At 37.0% G+C, this 21,066-nt stretch overlaps 1 protein-coding gene across 6 annotated transcripts in view; it reads right to left on the bottom strand.

Annotated features, from left to right (window-relative positions):
* TFDP2 (transcription factor Dp-2) overlaps nucleotides 1-21,066 on the bottom strand; it is a 162,265-nt gene that overhangs the window by 53,504 nt on the left and 87,695 nt on the right. Inside the window, exon 1 of one of the 6 annotated variants that reach the window (XM_077864886.1) lies at nucleotides 12,543-12,567. The exons of 4 other annotated variants lie outside the window; for them this stretch is intronic. In XM_077864886.1, coding sequence (XP_077721012.1) covers nucleotides 12,543-12,546 — 4 coding nt within the window. In that variant the 5' untranslated portion in view covers nucleotides 12,547-12,567. Of the gene's footprint in view, nucleotides 1-12,108; nucleotides 12,162-12,542; nucleotides 12,568-21,066 lie in introns of those variants that run through there. One more of the 6 variants, XM_077864888.1, reaches the window with a different exon arrangement.

Genomic DNA, 21,066 nt, shown 5'->3' with positions numbered 1-21,066 from the left:
AATGTTCTTGATTGTAAATCTGAAAATTAATATAACACTGTATATCTACTATGCTTCAATTAAAAAAAACACACATGAAAGAAACGTTTCAGAGATAAATTGTCCACTTGGATTTCAATTTCTCATCTTGTACAAAAATCAATTCCCAAATGATCAAATATTTAAACATAAAGATTAAAGCCATAATGCCTGTGTGGCTCAGATGGTTAAGCATCTGCCTTCAACTCAGATGGTAATCCTAGGGTCCCAGGATCAAGCCCTGAGTTGAGCTCCCTGCTTGCTGAGGAGTCTGCTTTTCTTTCTCCTTCTGTCCCTCCCCCTGCTCTTTCTCTTTCAAATTTTTTTAATCTTAAAAATATTAAAGCCATAGAAGTTTTAAAAGAAATGTAATAATAGTTTTTTATAATTTGAGGATGAAGGCCCTTCAGAGCATGTTACAGAATTTAGAAATCTTACATGAAAACAGATAGGATTACCTAAAAATAAGTATTTCCTAAATAGCAAAAGACCTAATACTCTTAAAAGACAAATCTCAAACTTGGTAAACAAATTTGCAACACATAGGTCACTAGGTTACCATCCTTAAAAACTTTTATTTACTTAACTTCCCACCTATAAGTCAATATCAGTAAAATATCTCAATATAAAAATAAGCTGAGTACATGAAGAAACCTAAATGTCAATGATCACATGAAAAGAGCTTAATTTTATTTTACTTTTTGAAACATAATCACACACCAAGAGAGGCAGAGACATAAGCAGAAGGATAAGTAGGCTCCCTGCAGGGAGCCTGATGTGGAACTTGATCCCAGGACCCCAGATCACGACTTGAGCCAAAGGCAGACACTCAAACCTCTGAGCCACCCAGGTGCCCCTATTTTATTTTATTTTTTTAAGATTTTATTTATTTATGAGAGAGAGAGTGAGAGAGAGAGGGTGCGCGTGCACACAAGCTGGGGGAGGGGCAAAGGGAAAGCAAGAAGAAGGCTCCTCAGCAAGCAGGGAGCCCAACTGGGGGCTCGATCAGGACCCTGGGACTCTGGGATCACAACCTGAGCCAAAGGCAGATGCTTAACCATCTGAGCCACTCAGATACCAAGATGCTTGATTTTAATTAAAAATTTTACACTTTTTAAAAAGAAACCATTTCATGTACCAGATTATAAAGATTAATAAGTTTGATAATGGTTTGAGTTAGCAAAAATGTGGCAAAATGGGTGCATTTACAAAATATTTACTTGGCATCTACTATGTCAAGTACTAATGCTGCGCTCTCATGCATATGCAGTGCAAGTGACACTGTCCTACTGTCCCCTGCACTCAAGCGGCTAACACACTGTCAGTGGGTGGGATATTGGACAGTCTTTCTGGAGGGCAGTCAGACAATGTAACTGGAGAGGAGTAATGGGTCTATTGGAGTACAAAATTTTAAATAAGTGCTTTAAAAACAACTGTACACATTTTAAAGGCTCTTTCCACTTCAACAAATCTCCTTTTTTTTTTTTTTTTTAAAGATTTTATTTATTTATTCATGAGAGACAGAGAGAGGCAGAGACACAGGGAGAGGGAGGAGAAGCAGGCCTCCCTGTAGGAGCCCAATGTGGGACTCAATCCAGCAACTCCGGAGGCAAAAGCAGATGCTCAACTGCTGAGCCACCCAGGCATCCCAGCAAATGTCCTTTCAACTCCCTTCCATTGCCTAAGTGGCAAGCTGATCCCGAGCCTCTGCATCAACATCATAATTAATTCCAATAATGGGAATACTCTCTGACTAGCAATTCCTCTGCTGGAGATATATCCCAATAAACCAAGCAGATAAGAACAATTAAACATGTCCTAGAACTGCAACATTTTAGATAAAGGCAAAAACCTAGAAACAACTTAAATATGTAAACATCTTTTGGTACATGTATATGATGGGCTATTATACAGTCCTTAAAACAATATTACAAATATGTACTTGCCAGGGAAAAATGTTCCCATTACAAGAGACTATGATTAGTATGATTCCATTTACCTAAAAGCTACATATACTCACAAGTTACATTAGCAAAAAAACTATAGCAGGATAAACAACAAACTAAGAGAGGTTAGCTCTGGTGAGTAGTATGGAGAAATGTTTTAGTTTATACTTTTTTATTTTATGAACATGCATGTGCTTGTTTTATAATTTGTTTTATAATTTAAAAAGCTATTGTCACTCTGGAGGGAAAAGAGAAAGGGGGAGGGAGGAAAGCAAAGAGCATGAGAATCAGTCACAGCTGTTGAAACAAGATAAAGATCTATAAGTGAAGTATCTGTGTTTTATAATTAGTAAAAATGAAATCTGCTTTGGAAGTAGTTAAAGGAGCTCCACTGGGATTTCAATAATTATAATATCCAGAAATAAAAACCATGTATTTAGACATTGTTTACTTTCATCAAATCAACTAGTTCAGCAGCAGAAACAGAACTTTTTTGACTCAAAAGGACATACTTAAGTAGGTTATAAACATCTAGTATCCCAAAATTTCAGCCAGGTTAAGAGAAGTAAACCAAACCAAGTATAAAGAATTTTTCCTAAGTACCTGGCCTTAATTCATAGCTCCTTGGCAACAGGGGCCTGACACTGTCCAGAAGCCAATCCCTGGCAGTTGGTATATTTATTAAAAACAAAAATTTAAAGACCTGCCTGGATTTGGGTTCTGGCAATTCCCTGCATTAACAAATGAGATCAATCACCTAGGGAAGTGGCTCGGAAAAAAAAGAGCTCAAACTTAGCCAAATCTTGGCAGAGGCACACAATTTGGCTCAAAATTTTATTTCAATTTTCTGAGTAATTAGAATCTTTCTGCTTTCCATTAGAATTGTCTAGACACCAAAGATTTCCTTCACTCATAATTCTTGTAAGGGGTTCCAGTTCTAGTTAGTCACCTTCAATATGTCCAATTAAAATGAAAAATTCAGTGAAATAACTGTGGTTTGTCTACATGATGCCAGTGTGAGTTATTTTTTTCATAGTACTGACTTTCTGGAAAAAAAAATTTTTTTGGCTTGAATTAGTTTTTGGAAAAACCTTCACCCAAGCCTATATCACATCCTCCTAGAAGAACCAGATTAATAACTCACTTTAAGAAAAAAACATGCTTATTTTACAGGTTTATAAATATCTCCAATCAGAAGTAGTTGTATACTTTCTGCCTCCCCCCCTCCGCCCCCCCAACCAGGGTCCAACTTCATAGAAAAAGCTAACCTTCAGCCCTAAATAGTTAGAAAATGACCTGGTTTGTGGTGGTGTAGGTGTTTGTCAAATTCATACAACTCTAGGCTAAATGGGTTCAGGCTCTACTACATGCAAATCATATCTTAATAAAAAAAATGGGAAACAGTAACCTAGGCAATTTCATACTTATTAGTAACAGGCTAATTACAGATTCTACAATTCTTTGCTTTCTTCCTTCAGACATTTACTTGCTTTATTCCTTAGGTACCTTCTAGTCTCTGGCTTGGTCGTCACATCAGAGATGCCCGACCACTCTATATAAGCACTTCCTAATTTACTATGACTTTTCACCAGTAGTTATTTATGATACATTGCCTATTAATATTTACCTGCTTAGGTGAGTATTACCTGTCCATAGCCCACCGACTCTTAGAATTTAAGATCCACAGGGACAAGGGATTTATTATCTAATCCACTGCTGTACCTCCAGCACCTAGCACATCCTGCCTGGGACACAGCAAAGTTCAACAAATATTGCTGTGTGAAAATGAATGCACGAGTTAATATATGAATGTCTGGATGGAAGAATATGATACAAATTCATGAGGCATGAGTGTATAGTGAAAACTAAGTCTCCTTCTATCTCCAACCACCACCTAACCATTCCCTTCCCTAGTGATGGCTACCAGTGCCAGGTTGTATATAACCTTCCAGAAATATTCTAACACATACAGACATATATCCATAAACATTCTTTTCCCCTTCACATATAGTTGAATACTGTATCAGTTTGCATGTTGTTTTTTTCCCACTTAATAATACTGTATCTTAGATATCTTTCCATACCTTATCATAGTTTTGCCTCAATATTTACTTTGTTAGCTACACAGTGTTACTTTTTATGGTTCTACAAGTTTATTTATCAATCCCTTAGTAATGGAAAAACCACAGTATTATAAACATTATTAATAACAAAATCTTTTAATACTCCAAATAACACTGCAATGATTTTACACATCTTGACATGTGCTGGTTGTACCAACTGACTGCACCAATTAACCCTCCATACAGAAATGTATAAAAATGTCCATTTCCACATATCCTTACCATCTCAATGTGTTAATCAAACTTTGTCAACTTTTACATTAAAAACAATTTCTCATTTCATTTTGGTTTTAATTTATTATAATGATATTCCTTCCTGAAAATTATGCTCACTTTCCTATTGGCTATTGCTAACTGGTAGACACACTTTAAATATTGAAAAAATAACTGTATTTTTTGTTATGCCTGATGCAAATATTTTTCCCAATTTGACACTTGTCTTTTGCTTTTATATATGGTTTTCTTTGCACATTTTTAAAAAGGTAGTTTGTTTTTTTTTTTTTTTAAGAGAGGGAGAGTGGGGGATGGGTGTAGAGGGAGAGAGAAAATTCTAAGCAGCCTCCAGGCCCAGCACAGAGCCCAACACAGGGCTCCAGCCCCTGACTCTGAGATCCTGACAGGAGTCAAATGCTTAACCGACTTAGTCACCCAGGCACCCCAAGAATGTAGTCAATTTTATTTTATTTTATTATTATGTTTTAAAGATTTTATTTATTTATTCATGAGATACAAAGAGAGAAGGCAGAGACAGATGCAGAGGGAGAAGCAGGCTCCTCATAGGGAGCCTTTTTTTTTCCCCCAGAACTCTGGGATCATGTCCTGGGCCAAAGGCAGAGACACTCAACCACTGAGCCACCCAGGCGTCCCTGTAGTCAATTTTATAATTCTTTCCTTTTGTGACTCTTGTGTCAGACACAAGAAGGCCTGTAAGTATGTTTAAATATAAAAATGAAGGTCAGAGTAACTGAAGTTTATTTATCTTGAATCCCCTCCTTGGAGGTATACATCATATACAGACCTGCTACATTTTACTTATCTTATAGGTGTGGTATTTCCAGTTGGCTATGCTGTTCTTTGAAATTAGCTATCATTAATTATATACTAAGACTGCATTAAACATCCCCCATGCTTTTAGTATTTTAATGCCTTCATTTTAAATTTTATATCCTTGACTCATCTGGAATTTATTTGATGTGAGAAATGAAAGACCCAATTTTTTTTCCCTGATGGCTACTTTGTAAAAAAGATTTTATTTATTTATTTGAGAGAGAGAGAGAGAGAACATGAGAGCGCACAGGCGTGGGGGTGGGGGTGGGGGGCGGCAGAAGGAAGAAGGACAAGCAGACTCTCTGACATGGAGCTTGATCCCAGGATCCTGAGATCATGACCTGAATTGAAGGCAGATGCTTAACTGACTGAGCCACTTAGGCACTCCCTTCAGATGGCTACTTTTAGTGAATGATCTACACACACACACCCCCATGCTGATATGAAATGCTACCTTGATCAATTACTTATTTGGGTCAATTTATTGACTTTCTATTCTGCTCCGCAGATCTGCCTATCTAGGTGACAGTATTACATGCCTTTACTTCATTCATGATTAACATTTCCACTAGAGAATAAGCAAAGTCAGAAAAGGAGTGTCAAGCATTTCTTCCCTATCTGTATTACCCTTTTAACTATTTAATAAGTGTTGTAAAGGACTATCAATTGGTTTCAAATACAGTACTAATGAGGTCAAATCACAGGTCGATTCTAGAATAGGCCAATTCATTTTGCAAAGGGAGAAGATTCCACATCTTAAGGCTGTATTTCTAATGTCAGCCAGCCATCTAGAAAGCAATATATGTTACAATATGGATGGCTTAGAGGATATTTATCACCTTATTTGACAAATAAGTTCAATGCACTATCTTCCTAGGTAAAACACAATAATAACTCATAATTAATTTGAAAAGGCAGCATATCCAACTGGAAATGCCAAACCTGCAAGATAAGTAAAATAGAGCATGTCTATATAACCATAACTACAACATTGCTAAAAATGGGAGGTGTGAGAAACAGAAAATAAAAGTTCCTAATATCTCCAAATTTTAGTAGTTCAAGTGGCCTCTAGAACCTCCCCTTCCATATTTGGTTCTACAATGGGATTCAAGGTTTCTATAGTTCAGGTAAGGACACAAGATCTGAAACACACATACCAATATATTCAAAGGCATGGAAAAAAAGCCTAGCTGTTTTTGCAGCTGTCAGAACACAGCACTTCTAGGATTCCCCAAAATAAATCACCTAACCAGAATCTTTCCATGAACCAAAGAAAGGCTTTCCATGAACCCAACCAAGAACCCTAAAATGGCCATAACAAGAAACGGGCTCTTAGCCTTAAGGGCATACTCTTAAATGGCTCAATCAACCTTTCTGTCAGTCTTTTCTACATACCTGCCCTAGAGGATCAAATCTGTTCTCTTGGCTTTGATAAGCATTTCTACATGGAGGACACCTTTTAAAATGATTACCTAGCTCCCGGTTTCTCTGGTATCTAAAACCATAAATGCCCTGGATTCTTCACTTTGAAAGGAGAAAAAAAATTTCTTTATCTTTCTGCATGCCAGGATTTAAAGAGGGCCTCTTCATTTCTTACATGAACTCCGTAATTCAAGCTCTGGTATTTGGAATATTATAGTTGTTTCCATTTAGTTCATCAAACCTCAAAGCTAAAAGATCTTAGAAATCATTTAATCCATTCTCACTAGGTTTTCTTTGTAGGACCTTTTCCTTTCAGTATTTTTTAAATGTCTATCCAAAAACATCTGTCTCACCTACAGATTTGATCCTATAGCTTTTTCACTAGCTTATCTTTAGTTAAAACATGTCATTTTGTCCTTTTTCTATTATCTTGTTCAGTAAAGGAGGCCTTTAAATCTTAACTTTCTCATTTCTCTTCCACTTGCTTAATTAGAATTTCCCATTTTGGGGACAATATATCTTCTGATTAATACTTGAATTAGTTTACCATATGGCCTCAGACAATTTGGCTCTTCCAATTCTTCATAGCAATTCTTCCCAAATGTGCCTGGTTATAAGATATAAAGGGGGTGGGCAGCCCAGGTGGCTCAGCGGTTTAGTGTCTGCCTTCAGCCCAGGGCCTGCCTGATCCTGGAGACCCAGGATAGAGTCCCATGTCGGGCTCCCTGCATGGAGCCTGCTTCTCCCTCTGTCTCTCTCTGTGTCTCAAATAAATAAATAAATAAATAAATAAATAAATAAATAAATAAATAAATCCTTAAAAAAAGATATAAAGGGGGCGGAGGGTGGGGAACTAGTATCCCTCTTTTTCAAAAATGCATATTCCTAGGCTCCCTTCAACACCCAAAATAGCAGAAACAAGGTGGGAATGCCTATTTTTAACAAGTGCCTCAAATGATTCTCATGATCAGTCAATACTGGAGACTGCTTCAAGGTCCCTTTGTTCAAATTAGGGAAGTAATGGAGTATAAGTTTGACTCTTTCTATTACATTCATCTCTGTCTAAATTTTAAAAAAAGAATGGGCTTAGTGACCCTTATTTCTTCAGTCTCTTGTTTTTGCATGTTACATCTTTTCAACGGTTAGCCTACATTCAACCCCTACTACTTCCAGCACCATCACCACAGCTAGTACACCCACCAGATGGCACACAGACACTGTGTGCATGCCTAATAAAAGAGTGAGCGGAAGGGAGCACATTTTATCTCCTACCAACAGCCACTGAATGGCTAGGGTAGATCAAGGCAGCTGGGTGCACCCACAAAGATCAGAATTTATGAGTATTAGAATACCCAAGTGCACTTAATTGGAAATCATCCTCCTGAAGAAGCCCACAACCCCTCTATGACGGTAACCTGCCCCAGACTGTTAACAAATAAATCATTTAAAATTTACAGCCAAGAAATATTTTTCCAATATTTATAAAAGACGGCAATATGGCATTGACTGTAGATATATTTACCATTTAAAAGTTGGATTATTAAAATCAATTTAAAACTTTAGGACAAAAAAAAAAAACAACTTTAGGACACTTAAACTCAAACTGAGCAAAGACCACCCACAAATTAGAGTTTCAAAGCAGTTCTTTCCCCCAGCAAATTAGAAAGTATTAAATTCCATAATACCATACTCAAAATTTCAACGATCAACATCTTATTTCAATAATATGTTCCATTTGAGAGCTATTATTGAAGGTGCATATAAATTATATTTGAAGAGCAAGAAATCTTAAAGTTAGACATCACTATCAACAAAAATCTTTTTTTTTTAAACAAAAATCTTTTAATTAAAATTTTATCCACTGAAAGATTAAAAAAAAAAAGATTTTGCAAACTTTAACACGTAAGTTCCCTGGGTCTACTTGGCACACCGTAAATGCTCAGTTAGCAGCCTCTTCATTTTTCTGTCAGAGAAATTGCCAAGAGAGGACAAACTTTGTATCATAAGTGAGCAAACTGCCGAAAAACAAGCCCCCCACTGATGGTCTCTAGCTTTAGAGTCAAGATCCAAAAGTTCATTTACAAATTGGTTGCTTAAAACTTGGTAGGAAGAAGTAATGCTGTTATTACATGATAGGTTCCTGGATCTTTCGCAAGAGTTAACTCATACTATACTAAAAGCACAATATTCATACTATTTTATCTGCTCCTAAACAACAATGTAAAAGATCTTCTTTTCAGAAAAATATAGGCATCAGGTAAATCTTCCCTCCGACCTCCTCCTCAGAAATGAGATTTCTAGGTTGTTGTTTCTAATTGCACACATATATACATAAGGCAGAGAGAATGTTTACATTAGTCATTCTCTATGAATATTTTCTAACTTGGAAAACAAAGAATAGGTAAGGCTCAGATTCTCCAAGACCTCAGTTTTGTCTAAAGAGTTCATATATACAAGGCGAGAATCATAGGTACCTCACTTCAAAAGTCTTCTTTCAGTTTATTGCTTTTAATTTGAAGGGTTAACAGTTTCAAAGATTTCTGTTATTGTTGTTGCCAATGCTGTTAAATAACCTAATATCATGCCTATAATGCCTTCTATAATCTGAAGTGACACACATTTTTGATAACTCCAGTCTGGGATGTTGTCATAGTTATATATCACATGTGGGGCCATCAATTTTTTTTAGGGCTGGCTATTTCATCAAATTTATATATACTTTGATCAAAATGGTAAAAAAAATTTACTTTACTCAGACCTATAGAGTTTGCAAATCCATTTTATTTTATTTTTTGTTGAAGGGGAGAGAGGGGGAAGGAGAGAGAGAATCTTAAGCAGCTCCACACCTGACGACGGGGCTCCATCTCACAACCCCGAGATCAAGACACAAATCAAAATCAAGAATTGGACCCTTGGGATCCCTGGGTGGCGCAGCGGTTTGGCGCCTGCCTTTGGCCCAGGGCGCGATCCTGGAGACCCGGGATCGAATCCCATATCAGGCTCCCGATGCATGGAGCCTGCTTCTCCCTCTGCCTGTGTCTCTGCCTCTCTCTCTCTCTGTGACTATCATAAGTAAATAAATAAAAAAAAAAAATTAAAAAAAAAAAAAAAAAGAAAGCCCTTTAAAAGAATTGGACCCTTAACCCACTGAGCCGTTCCCCTGTAATCCCATTTTAAACTCCATGTAAGTTATTTTACTTATCTTAGAAAAAAAATGCTCAACTGCTACCTATTGCTGTTCCTTAAAAAAGCAAAACATATGAAGATAACTTTAGAATCTTAGTGTAATCTTAATTAAAACAATGACCTTAAAACCTTCAAAATATCTAAATTCTGTCATCATCTGAAACAAAGGAAATCTTCAGGGAAGCTCACAGATCCCAGTTAAAAGCAAGAGAAATCTTTAATGATTTCCCTGAGTGTTGGTATCTTTTCCTGTCTCCTCTTTAGGCCAATTAACATTTAGAAAACCATTTTAATATTTGTTCCTTAAACAAATTTTGAACTATCATTCACAGAATTTTTTTGGCTGTCATCTATTCTTACTAATTTTACAGTTTAGGGTATGGCAAATTTTTAATAAGTGACCGATATGTGAAAGATCTGGTGTTCAGCACTGGTTTTCCGAGAGCCAACTCTAAGAAATACATAATGTTGTAATGTGTATAAATGTACACTATACAACAGCACAGAGTTTCTTGGTTCTTGTAAAAGGAAAGGTTTTTTACTCATTATGAATTCCACAAATTCAAAAACTATTTTTTAAACTTTAACTGCTTTCATTACATGCATATTGCTTCCAAATTCTTCCTTTGCTACTTTACAGCAAATAAACATTCTTCTCTGTCCATTAGCAACCAACCCAAGCTTACTATCTGTTTAAAGGTTAATTTCAGTTAAATTAAAAATATTTCTCTCACATTTCTTATTCAGAGATCTTTTGGAATAAGTCTTATGCTTCTCACTGAAGATAAAAGGATTTCTCACATTATATGCAAATAATGTTTCATAATGCAATTGCATTTTGAGCCTTAGTATCTATTGTGCAATTACAAACTTTTGCAACCTAAGTATTCCTTATGTATTTTATAATGGCTAAATTTTTTTCCCAAATATTCTGTAGGATTTAAAGGTCATTTTTTCCATAACTTACATGCACTAAAATTAACTTTCTCACGTCTCCATTAATTACACTTTTTTAGTAAAAAAACAAACAAAAAAAAAGCCTCTCCAAAAGGTATGTTACTCTACTAATTCTCAAATTCTAAGTATAAAAGGATAAATTTTAAATGACTAAGTTTTATTTATTCCCTGATTAAGTCAGATTTACGACCTCCCCTCCCCATTCCAGCTACTGTGAATTTTGAATAAAACAACCTCAATTGTAACAGAAGAAACATCTGTTGCTTTTTTCTTCATCAGGGCTTTCCTAACTGAAAGAAAGGCTCTCTCTGCCTGACCTCCTCTTCCACTCCCCCTCCCCACCCACATTAAGTTCCTTAAAACTCTTTTTTAAAAGTAAGTGTATTATTTAAAATTTTACTGTATCTACTTAAAATGTCATAATCTATGTAGAAACATTCACTTCCTTATTGAAATTCAAAGAATGAGTAAATGTTATATACATCAAGAAACAAGAGATGTGACTGGTAGAGTGTTAATTGTAACTGAAATGCAGACTTTAGAGAGTATACTTGATCAACTCAATCAAGTTGTCACACATTCCCGGCTCACTCGGTATTATTTAGGGCTAAGATTTTCTTCATAGGTTTCAGATTCATATAAGATCTTACATGCTATATTTTCTTTGCCAATCCAACACTAACATAATGGCAGTCACTACCCCAAGAGGCAGACACCAAATGGTGCCACCCACACTCTCACACTGTGCCTCATAATAAACCATAAAGCAGTGGAATGCACCGGCCCCTTTATGAGCAAACAATGCCTGAGCTTCATTAGAATACAGCTGACATTTTCAAAGCACAAATACTTTTAAGAAAAATGTACTAGGGAAAAAAAGGAATGAAACAGCTATAGAAGCTGAAATTTTTTTTAAGTGTCAGGTTTATTTCAAAGATCCTGAGGAAGCGTATTTTGCTGCTGACAATTTAAAAGTTTTCATAGATGAAAAAAAATGTATAGTTAAGGGCAAAAGCTTATTTTATTAACTACTGGGGGAAAAAAATGAAAGTAAAAACTATCATTTGAATTGCATTCACAAGTAATAACTATGAAGTCCCTTCAAAATTAATTCATTTCCTCAACTGCTTTCTTATTCTTGAACGAGGAAAACTGAGCTCCAGGATCATTTTCACATTTTAGTTGATTTATATAAGTAACTGAGTGATAAACTAAGCTTACTCTACCCCTCCCCCCCGCCCAACCCAACCCCCATACCCTGTAGTTTTCCTGTCTGCAACAAGCAAGGACGTCTTGAATTCAGCGTGCTCTTGGCTATTTATCAACTTAATATTGCTGCTGTTGGAGGAATATAAAATAAACGCGGTAAAAACTCACCCAGCAGTAAGAAACAAAATGATCTCTCTTACCTGGTCTAAAGAAGCATGCCTCTCACTGCAGCACCAACAACACTCTACAGTCTTTGTTACCATTCAGTGGAAACTTGAGACTGTGTCAGACATAAGCAATCGAGCTCGGAAAAGCTCAATTTAAAATACTTCTCAATAAAACTAAAAAGATGCTCAAGAAAACCGTTGAGGTAACTGGCTTTCAAAAGACCTATAAAGACTGTCTAATACAACAACAAGATCATCTGAAAGAAACTGGAAGTTTTAAGTCTTAAGAGACACAGGGACTTTTTAATGTGTAGAATCTTACTTTCTCATTAAAGGTTGTTTTAAAAAATATCCTTAAAATAAAAAAAAATATGCTTAAAATAAAAGCAGTAAAATGATAAAATGGCTAACATTTTTCTAAATATCACTTGAATTTTAACTGGCTAAAAAAACAAGATTAAACTTACTCATGAAATCTGCATAATTCGAATTGTACATGTCAGGCTATTTGCTGGTTTCAAAGCAGTCACAAAGCAGGAGACCTAAATGCATCTTGAAAGCAGAGCAAAAGCACCAGAAGTTGTGGGGAGGGGGGTGTGGGAGGAAAAAAAAAAGAAAAATAAAGGAGGAGAAACTCTTGAAAAACTGGCCGGGGCTTTTCAACCTGTAATAACTGTCCAGCTCCTCTGGGAGGAAAAAAAAAAAAAAAAAAAAAAGTCCTAGTCCTGCCCCCTGAGATAGGAGGCTATGTTTCAATGCCAAAATGAATGACAGGCCCATTTCTGATATCAACAAAGAGCAGCTTAGTTGTGCTTGATTTTTTTTTCCCTTTCCCACACAGTTAGAAGTTCTAAATTTTTCAGGTTAGTATCTTTATATCTAGGGTTAAGTACCTTTCTCCATTTTCTCAAGAGAACCCCAGTATGTTGTCCTAGTTTTTTTAAACGATTAATTAAAAATACATACCTAATCATCTTACTTAGTTTTTCCTAGGCAGGAAGCTAAAAAAAAGATGACCTCTAAAAGTTCCTTTCTAAATCTATCCTTTGCAATATCAGATCACCATATGACTAATTATTAATATTAATAAGCTTTTCCTGAATATGTGAGTATAAGGAGAAACTAAAAGTAGGTAACAAATGTAAAAATAAGGTAACAGATAAAAACAGATGTCAGCTAGACATAAAAATCATTTACTAAAGTACACGGGTATGATTATATACAAATTCAAAATAATAAACACTTTGATCAATGGTATATATTTACTGAATGCCTATTATGAGCCAAGCGCTATTTGGGGCTCTGAAGATATAGGAGTGAACACAAGAGACAAAAGCCAAAACAGGGATCCCTGGGTGGCGCAGCGGTTTGGCGCCTGCCTTTGGTCCAGGGCGTGATCCTGGAGACCCGGGATCGAATCCCACGTCGGGCTCCCGGTGCATGGAGCCTGCTTCTCCCTCTGCCTGTGTCTCTGCCTCTCTCTCTCTCTGTGACTATCATAAATAAATAAAAATTAAAAAAAAAAAAAGCCAAAATAAAAATCCTTGTCTCCAGTGAGCTCTCCTAGATAGATGAAGATATCTCTTTCCTTTTTTGATTAGTTACCACCTAATCTGAAATACTCTCTTCTGAGAGTATGTCTTGACAACAGCTTCAGGAGGGCAAAGATTTTGTGCTTTCTTCAGTATTGTATCTTCAGTGTCTAAAGCAGGGCCTATTAGACCTTCAAATAGATATATGTGAATGAAACAGATCAAAGAGAGCCTTTTCTTAGTGAAACTTTTCTTTGCAAACAGATTCCGTACCACCTATTACACTTACATGCTTAAGGGTGTTAATTAACTTGTGTTGCAATTATATAATAGCTTAAAATTGAGAAAACAACCACTTTGGCCTTGTGTCTTTTCAGATCCTAAAATCTGTTTTCACTATCAGATGTGAGGTCACTATATTTGAGTAAAGGAATCAGTTAAAATTTGATACACTGAGTTTCTGTGGACTATCAGATTTCAGAGGAGTTTGAATAAAAAAAGAACTTTGGAAATTACATGGCATCCCATTAGTTTTACATATGTGGGAATAACTTTAAACTCCCCATTCTTGATCACCTCACCATAAATCACACACAGAAAATAAGTGCACACCTTTAACTTGTCAAGTCAGCCAAAAGTGCTTATACATGTCACCGAAGGCCAGAATATTCAGGGGCTAGATAGATATGGTCACACCTATTCTAGTATAGTCTTAAAACAAAAGGAAATTAAACTCAGTACTCAGATATACTTATCATACTTCTAAATAGCAGAGTATCACTCTCTCCTCCTGTGCCACCGCCAGAGCTGGACAATGATTAAAAATTCAAATATACACTACCTGGAACATTCACACATTTACTATGTATGGGTATTTTGTTTTTGTTGTTGTTTTATTTATTTGAGACAGTGTGAAAGAAAGAGAGTGTGTGTGTGTGTGTGTGTGTGTGTGTGTGTGTGAAGCATGGGAGGGAAGAGGGGACTCCTTATTGAGCAGGGTACCTGACCCAGGGCTCCATCCTAGGATCCTGGGATCATGATCTGAGCTGCAGGCAGACACTTAAACGACTGAGCCATCCAGGTGCCCCTAGTAGATGTTCTCACAATAAATCTAATAGCAACCCAAGGTCAGGAAGACATGTGATGACTGAGATCAAGTAATGGGTAAGATAAAGTGGGGCCCACGCAGGATTTCATCACGAATGGTTCCTGCAGGAGCGATTTTTCTTTTCCCTAACCATCATTCATTCTTTCTTCAACAAATACTAAGAGCCTATAATGTATCATGCAATGAGCGAGGAAGCAAATTGACCTGCTCTCTACTGTCTACCCAACAGATCCGACCTCAAGCCTCTCCCTATTCTTCCATTTTCCTCCTCTATGCTTGCCTTCCATGCCAGTGCCCCTTCCCCAGTCCCAAGTTCCACACTTACTCTGCCCTTCAATCTACTTCCAGGCCTTTCTGGGCAAGTAGCATAATCACTAGCTTCTGTGTTCCTTTATAACTGTATCACACACTTTGGGGGAATGATGAGTCTTCCTACTGGAGTAACAAAATACATCTTGTGTAGGTCTTCTCAAACAACTTCTCCTTAATCTTCTTAGAAAATCCACTCAAAAAATAAATAAAAGAAAACAAAACAAAACAAAGAAAATCCACTCAAGCATCGTATTATTTAGAACCACTGGTTGCATAGAGAACACCCAAGGGGGCTAGGTATTCACTCCTCCAGGTATATGCTAACTTATTCAGACTAGTTTCCTATGCTTTGGTAACTTGACCACATTTTGCAGGTACCTTTCTGATTCTGTAGGCAGAAATGATACTATGATAGCACAACCATAGTTTTTATTCGCCCATTCCTTTTTTTTTTTTTTTTAATTTATTTATTCATGATAGTCACACGGGGAGAGAGAGAGAGAGAGGCAGAGACACAGGCAGAGGGAGAAGCAGGCTCCAAGCACCGGGAGCCCGATGTGGGACTCGATCCCGGGTCTCCAGGATCGCGCCCTGGGCCAAAGGCAGGCGCCAAACCGCTGCGCCACCCAGGGATCCCTATTCGCCCATTCCTGCTTACTTTAGGACCCATGTCTCTGCCAGGTCCAAGTTGTGAGGGAATGGAGATTACCTATGTTAGTTTCCTATACTTAATCACATTCTGAAATAAAATGTCTAATCATCCTGATGAGAACTACACCTAAAGCAAAGGGTTCCTTTGCTAAGTGATGGTTTCTTAAAAATATCTTGCAATAAAAAGTAACTTCTCCGGGGCACCTGGGTGGCTCAGTCACAGTTAAGTGTCTGCCTTCCACTCAGGTCATGGTTCCAGGGTCCAGCAATGGAGCTCCGCATTGCATCATCACATCATCTGGCTCCTTGCTCAGTAGGGAGCCTGCTTCTCCTCCCACCCCAGCCCCCAACCCCTCCCCCACAACCTTAACTTCCCTGCTCATGCTCTCTCTCTCTCTCTCTAATAAATAAAATCTTTCAAAAGAAAAAGTAACTTCACCTTCACTTGCTCCTCTTCCCATCTTTAAATACAGACATTTTTTCTTTCTTCTTTTTTTTAAGATTTATTTTTTCATGAGAGACACACACAGAGAGGCAGAGGGAGAAGTAGGCTCCCTGCGGGGAGCCCAATGCAGGACTCAATCCCAGCACCCCAGGATCAGGACCTGAGCCAAAGGCAGATGCTCAACCACTGAGCCACCCAGGTGCCCCCTGATCTTTTCTTCTAAGAGTTTTGTATTAATAATTTTGCTACTTCATGGATACAGAGTTCTGGTTTTACAAGATGAAAAATTATAGAGATGGATGTTATGATAGTTGCACAGCACTATGAATATATTCTGTACCATTGAATGGTATATTCTGTACCATTCATTTATATATTCTGTACCACTGAATGGCACTATGAATATATTCTGTACCATTGAATGGCGAGAATAAGTTTTATGTTATGTATATCTTACCATAATAAAGAAATTAACAAAACAAAACAAAACTCATGTAGGAATGAGAGCATACCTTCCATTTAATTTTACTATGAACTTAAAACTTTGCTGACAAAATTGTCTACTTTTTAAAAAAGCACATGTAACAATCTTGTCCAAAATGTCTTTTCTCCTCTTCTTTACCCCTTTAGTCCATCCACTCCACAGCATCCACTAGTACTTCCACCTCTATTATAAGAACTTCTCTTACTTCTTGGGTCTAACCTAATCTCCTACCTGTATATTCTTACATAAAAAACATTAAATTATCAAGTCCACATAGTCCATAAGATACATTAAAATATCAAGTCCACATAGCTAAGATCAATGTGCTGTAAGAATAATTTTGTTAAAAAAGAATAATTTTGTTACAATCTAAATTATAACGATTAAATTACATGATAATTTCTAAATGAGATGTTGCCAAAGCAAAATTAAGTTATTAGTTCATTCAATCTACACATATTTACTGTTTACAACATGCCAGCCTTAAGTGGGGGGCCTAAAAATACATGGGAGAAGGAAAAAATATAATCCCTAGCCTCAGGAAGTTACAGTCTAATAGAGGAAACACTATAAACAAGCAAACAAATACAAAAATACCAATTGTGTCCATTGCTAGGAAAGAAACTAGTGGCATCAGAGAGCTCGGAAGGAGTATTCCACGTGTGCTCTTTAGACAAGGTGCACTGGGAAGATCTCTCTGCAGGGAGTGATATTTAAGCTGCAACCTGGAAGATGAGGAGGTGTCAGCAAGGTAAAAGCAGGGAGAAGAGCACTTCAGACAGCACAGAATAGTGAAAAGGTTCACAACACTCATAGCCTTAAAAGTAAAGCAAATAAATTGAAACTGAGAAGCCAAACAGAATATATATAAGGGAATGACTTTAGGGAAAAAAGTAATTTACTAATTTTTGTTATTTACACAAAATAGTATAAAGAATCCATTTCTTATTTTCTTATCTGAGGCTACAACAAAAGAACATGGGGGAATGAATCTGGATCACGGATGCCATTCTGAGCAAAAGTCTAAAAGGGAATTCCAGGATTATCAGACCTCAACAAACATTCTCTAAACACAATCATGAATGCACAATATTCCACTGTAAACATGTGCCATATTTTATTTCCCTACAAATGGATATTTACACAATCTCCTTATTTTGCCATTATAATTATGTAAAAAAATTATGTAATAAACACTTCAAATCTATTCAAATCTATTATTCTTTTTTTGAAGATTTTATTTACTTATTTGAAGGAGAGACAGACAACAGGGGAAGGAGCAAAAGAAGAGGAACAAGCAGACCACGCTGAGTGCAGAGCCCAATGTGGGGTTCAATCCTACCACCCTGAGATCACAGCCTGAGCCCAAATCAAGAGTTGGACGCTTAACCAACTGAGCCACCCGGGCGCCCCTCTCTTATTCTTTTCTGATGACAAACTCCCAGAAGGGTTTTACTAGGTGAAAATATATAAACTGTTTTAAGTTTGATGTATATTACCAATTGTCTTCCCAGAGGACTTAATACAGAGTCATGCTTTTTTTTTTTTTTCCTGATTCATACTCCTAAGAGAAGTAGATTTAAAGAATAAGAAGGATAAATAAAAGTAAACAGGAGAAAATAAAAATCATCATCCATCCAGAAATAATTATAATGAATGTTTTACATACACATATCAAGTCTTTTTCTATGCCACATATTTTTCTTTTTCCAAAGAAAGCAGCGGGAGGGATCATGCTGTACATGCTGGTTTTAACTCTTTGAACTCAATAAGTTGTTTAGTTATACATATCTATACATCAGTATTTATCACACTGCTTCCAATTTTTCATTTTATTTATTCATTCATTTATTTGACAGAGAGAGAGAATGCACGCTCATGTGCACAAGCAGGGGGCGAGGCAAAGGGAGAGGGAGAAGCTGGCTCCTGGCTGAGTAGGGAGCTCAATGCAGGGCTTGATCCCAGGACCCTGGGATCATGACCTGAGCAGAAGGCAGCCCAACCAAATAAGCCATCCAGGCACACCCTCCCTCCCCCCGCCAATTTTTCATTCTCATCAACAATGCTGCGCTGAACATTCTTTGCTAAAATCTTCACACAAGTCTTCCTTTAATTAGGATAAATCCACAGAAGAGAAAATGTGGAGTCAGAGTTTGCATATTTTAAAGATTTTTGAAATACACTGAACAAATCATCCTCCAAAGAGGTTTATCACTCTAAGTTCCAGATCTGCCTCTATCAACTCCAAAGTGGGTATTAACAACAATAACAACAAAACAAAATCTTTGCTAAACTGAGTGGCAAACATTGGCTTTTGTTATTTAAATTTGCATTTGATCACTGGTTAAGTTGAATATGTATTTATATTTTTATTATCCATTTGCATTTCTGTGTAATGCCAATATTTAATTTATTTATTAGTTATGTTTACTAAGCCTCCTCTGGTCTGTGAAATTTCTCAGATCTGCCTTGTTTTTGATGACCTTGACAGTTTTGAGAAGTATTGGTCCTGTATTTTGTAGAATGCCATTCAATATGGGTTTGCCTGATTTTTTTTTTGTTGTTTTTTTAATTTTTATTTATTTATGATAGTCACACACACACACACAGAGAGAGGCAGAGACACAAGCAGAGGGAGAAGCAGGCTCCATGCACCAGGAGCCTGACGTGGGATTCGATCCCAGGTCTCCAGGATCGCGCCCTGGGCCAAAGGCAGGCACCAAACCGCTGCGCCACCCAGGGATCCCGGTTTGCCTGATTTTTTTCTCAGACTAGAGTAACAAATTATTGGGAGGAAGATCTCATCACATCATATTAAGGGTACCAGCTATCAACACGATTTATGACTGATAAAGGATCAACTGGCCAGGGCTATTTTTTTAGGTTTCTCTACTGTAAAGTTACCCTCCCACCTCTACCCTGTGTTTCCATAAACTATAATTTGGAAGCACCCCACTAAATGCACCCCAGACTCACAGAATGGGTGGAGGGTTTAAGCTCTACCTTCTTGAAGAAGTTTCTAAATTAGTGTGTAAATAAACTATTTGGAATTCTGTATGGAGACCTGTCTCTTCTCCCTCACTTATTTATTCAATCACTATTTATAGGAGTATGTAATCATGTATTTTTATTTTATACTTAGTTAAAATCTTATCTTGCATTATTTATTTTGCTGCTCAAACTGCTCTAGTTTGGTCACTGGGATCTTTTTCAGATTATCTCCTGTGTTGCTTTGGCATGATCTACCCCCTCCCTTCTTTTTACTACTTCCTTGCTTTCTGGTATTCTAAAGTACTCCAGCTTCATCTTGTATATTTCCTGCCCTAAACCTATATTAGCTGTTTTTCTAAGGAGCCTTGGATCCTTTTATTGGAGAATAGTATTAGAAATCAAGATCAGGAAAAAAAAAAAAAAGGAACCCAAGATCAGGGTGGTAGGTGACACTACTGGTTTTAAAAAACTCTAACAAGGGCAGCCCAGGTGGCTCAGCAGTTAAGCACTGCCTTCAGCCGAGGGTGTGATCCTGGAGACCCGGGATCGAGTCCTGTGTTGGGCTCCCTGCATGGAGCCTGCTTCTCCCTCTGCCTGTGTCTCTGCCCCTCTCTGTGTCTCTTGTGAATAAATAAATAAATAAAATCTTAAAAAAAAAAAAACTCTAACAAGATTTGATTGAAATGGCATTATGTAGTTTTTATTTGATTTGGAAAGAACTGTCAAATTTAAAATACTTCTTTTTTAAGAATATAGAATTACTTTCATTTATTGAGTTATCCTTTATGTTTCTTAGTACATAATAAGACAATCGCTTTTTCTGTATATCACAGCAATGATAATAATTTAAATATCCTTTGATATTTCTTCCATCTGCTACTACAAATCCTCCAGGCCTTACAAGGTCTCTAACACCTCACAGGATTTCTGTAAGCCTTTAGAGGAGTGATCCTCAGCTTTGGCTGCACATTTGAGTCAAATGGGAAACTTATAGCCAAGTCACACTTCAAACCAACTCCATCTGAATCACTGAGGGTGGGACGAAGGCATTAGTATTGTTCTAAAGGTATCAGATGATTCCAGTGTGTATCTAAGCTAAGGAACACTACTTTAGTTTTTTACATGGCCTCATTAAAAGTTCATTCCCAGTAAGTACTGCTGAGTAATGTTGCCTCTGCTCGAAACAGATCACCTCCCCCTTCCTCTGCAGAAACACTGGCAGTCCATGAGATGCCAAAGCTTCAAGTTTCACCTTTTCTGAAATAAGTAAGAATATTTTGCTCCCTTACTCTATTACCCTGTAAGAGACAGACATAGGCAGCACTACTAGTGATTAACAAGATGATTCTCATTAAATTATATTTTTAAAGATCACTGTGTTTTTGAGTGCTTGAGTGGCTCAGTTTGTTGAGCATCTGCCTTTGGCTCACATCATCATCCTGTAATCACCAGATTAAGTCCCACAACT

The sequence above is a fragment of the Canis aureus genome, chromosome 22 (assembly GCF_053574225.1).
Source record: "Canis aureus isolate CA01 chromosome 22, VMU_Caureus_v.1.0, whole genome shotgun sequence".
NCBI lineage: Eukaryota > Metazoa > Chordata > Mammalia > Carnivora > Canidae > Canis > Canis aureus.
The sequence above is the reverse complement of the archived record's forward strand: the minus strand, read 5'-3'. Positions and strand labels throughout refer to the sequence as shown.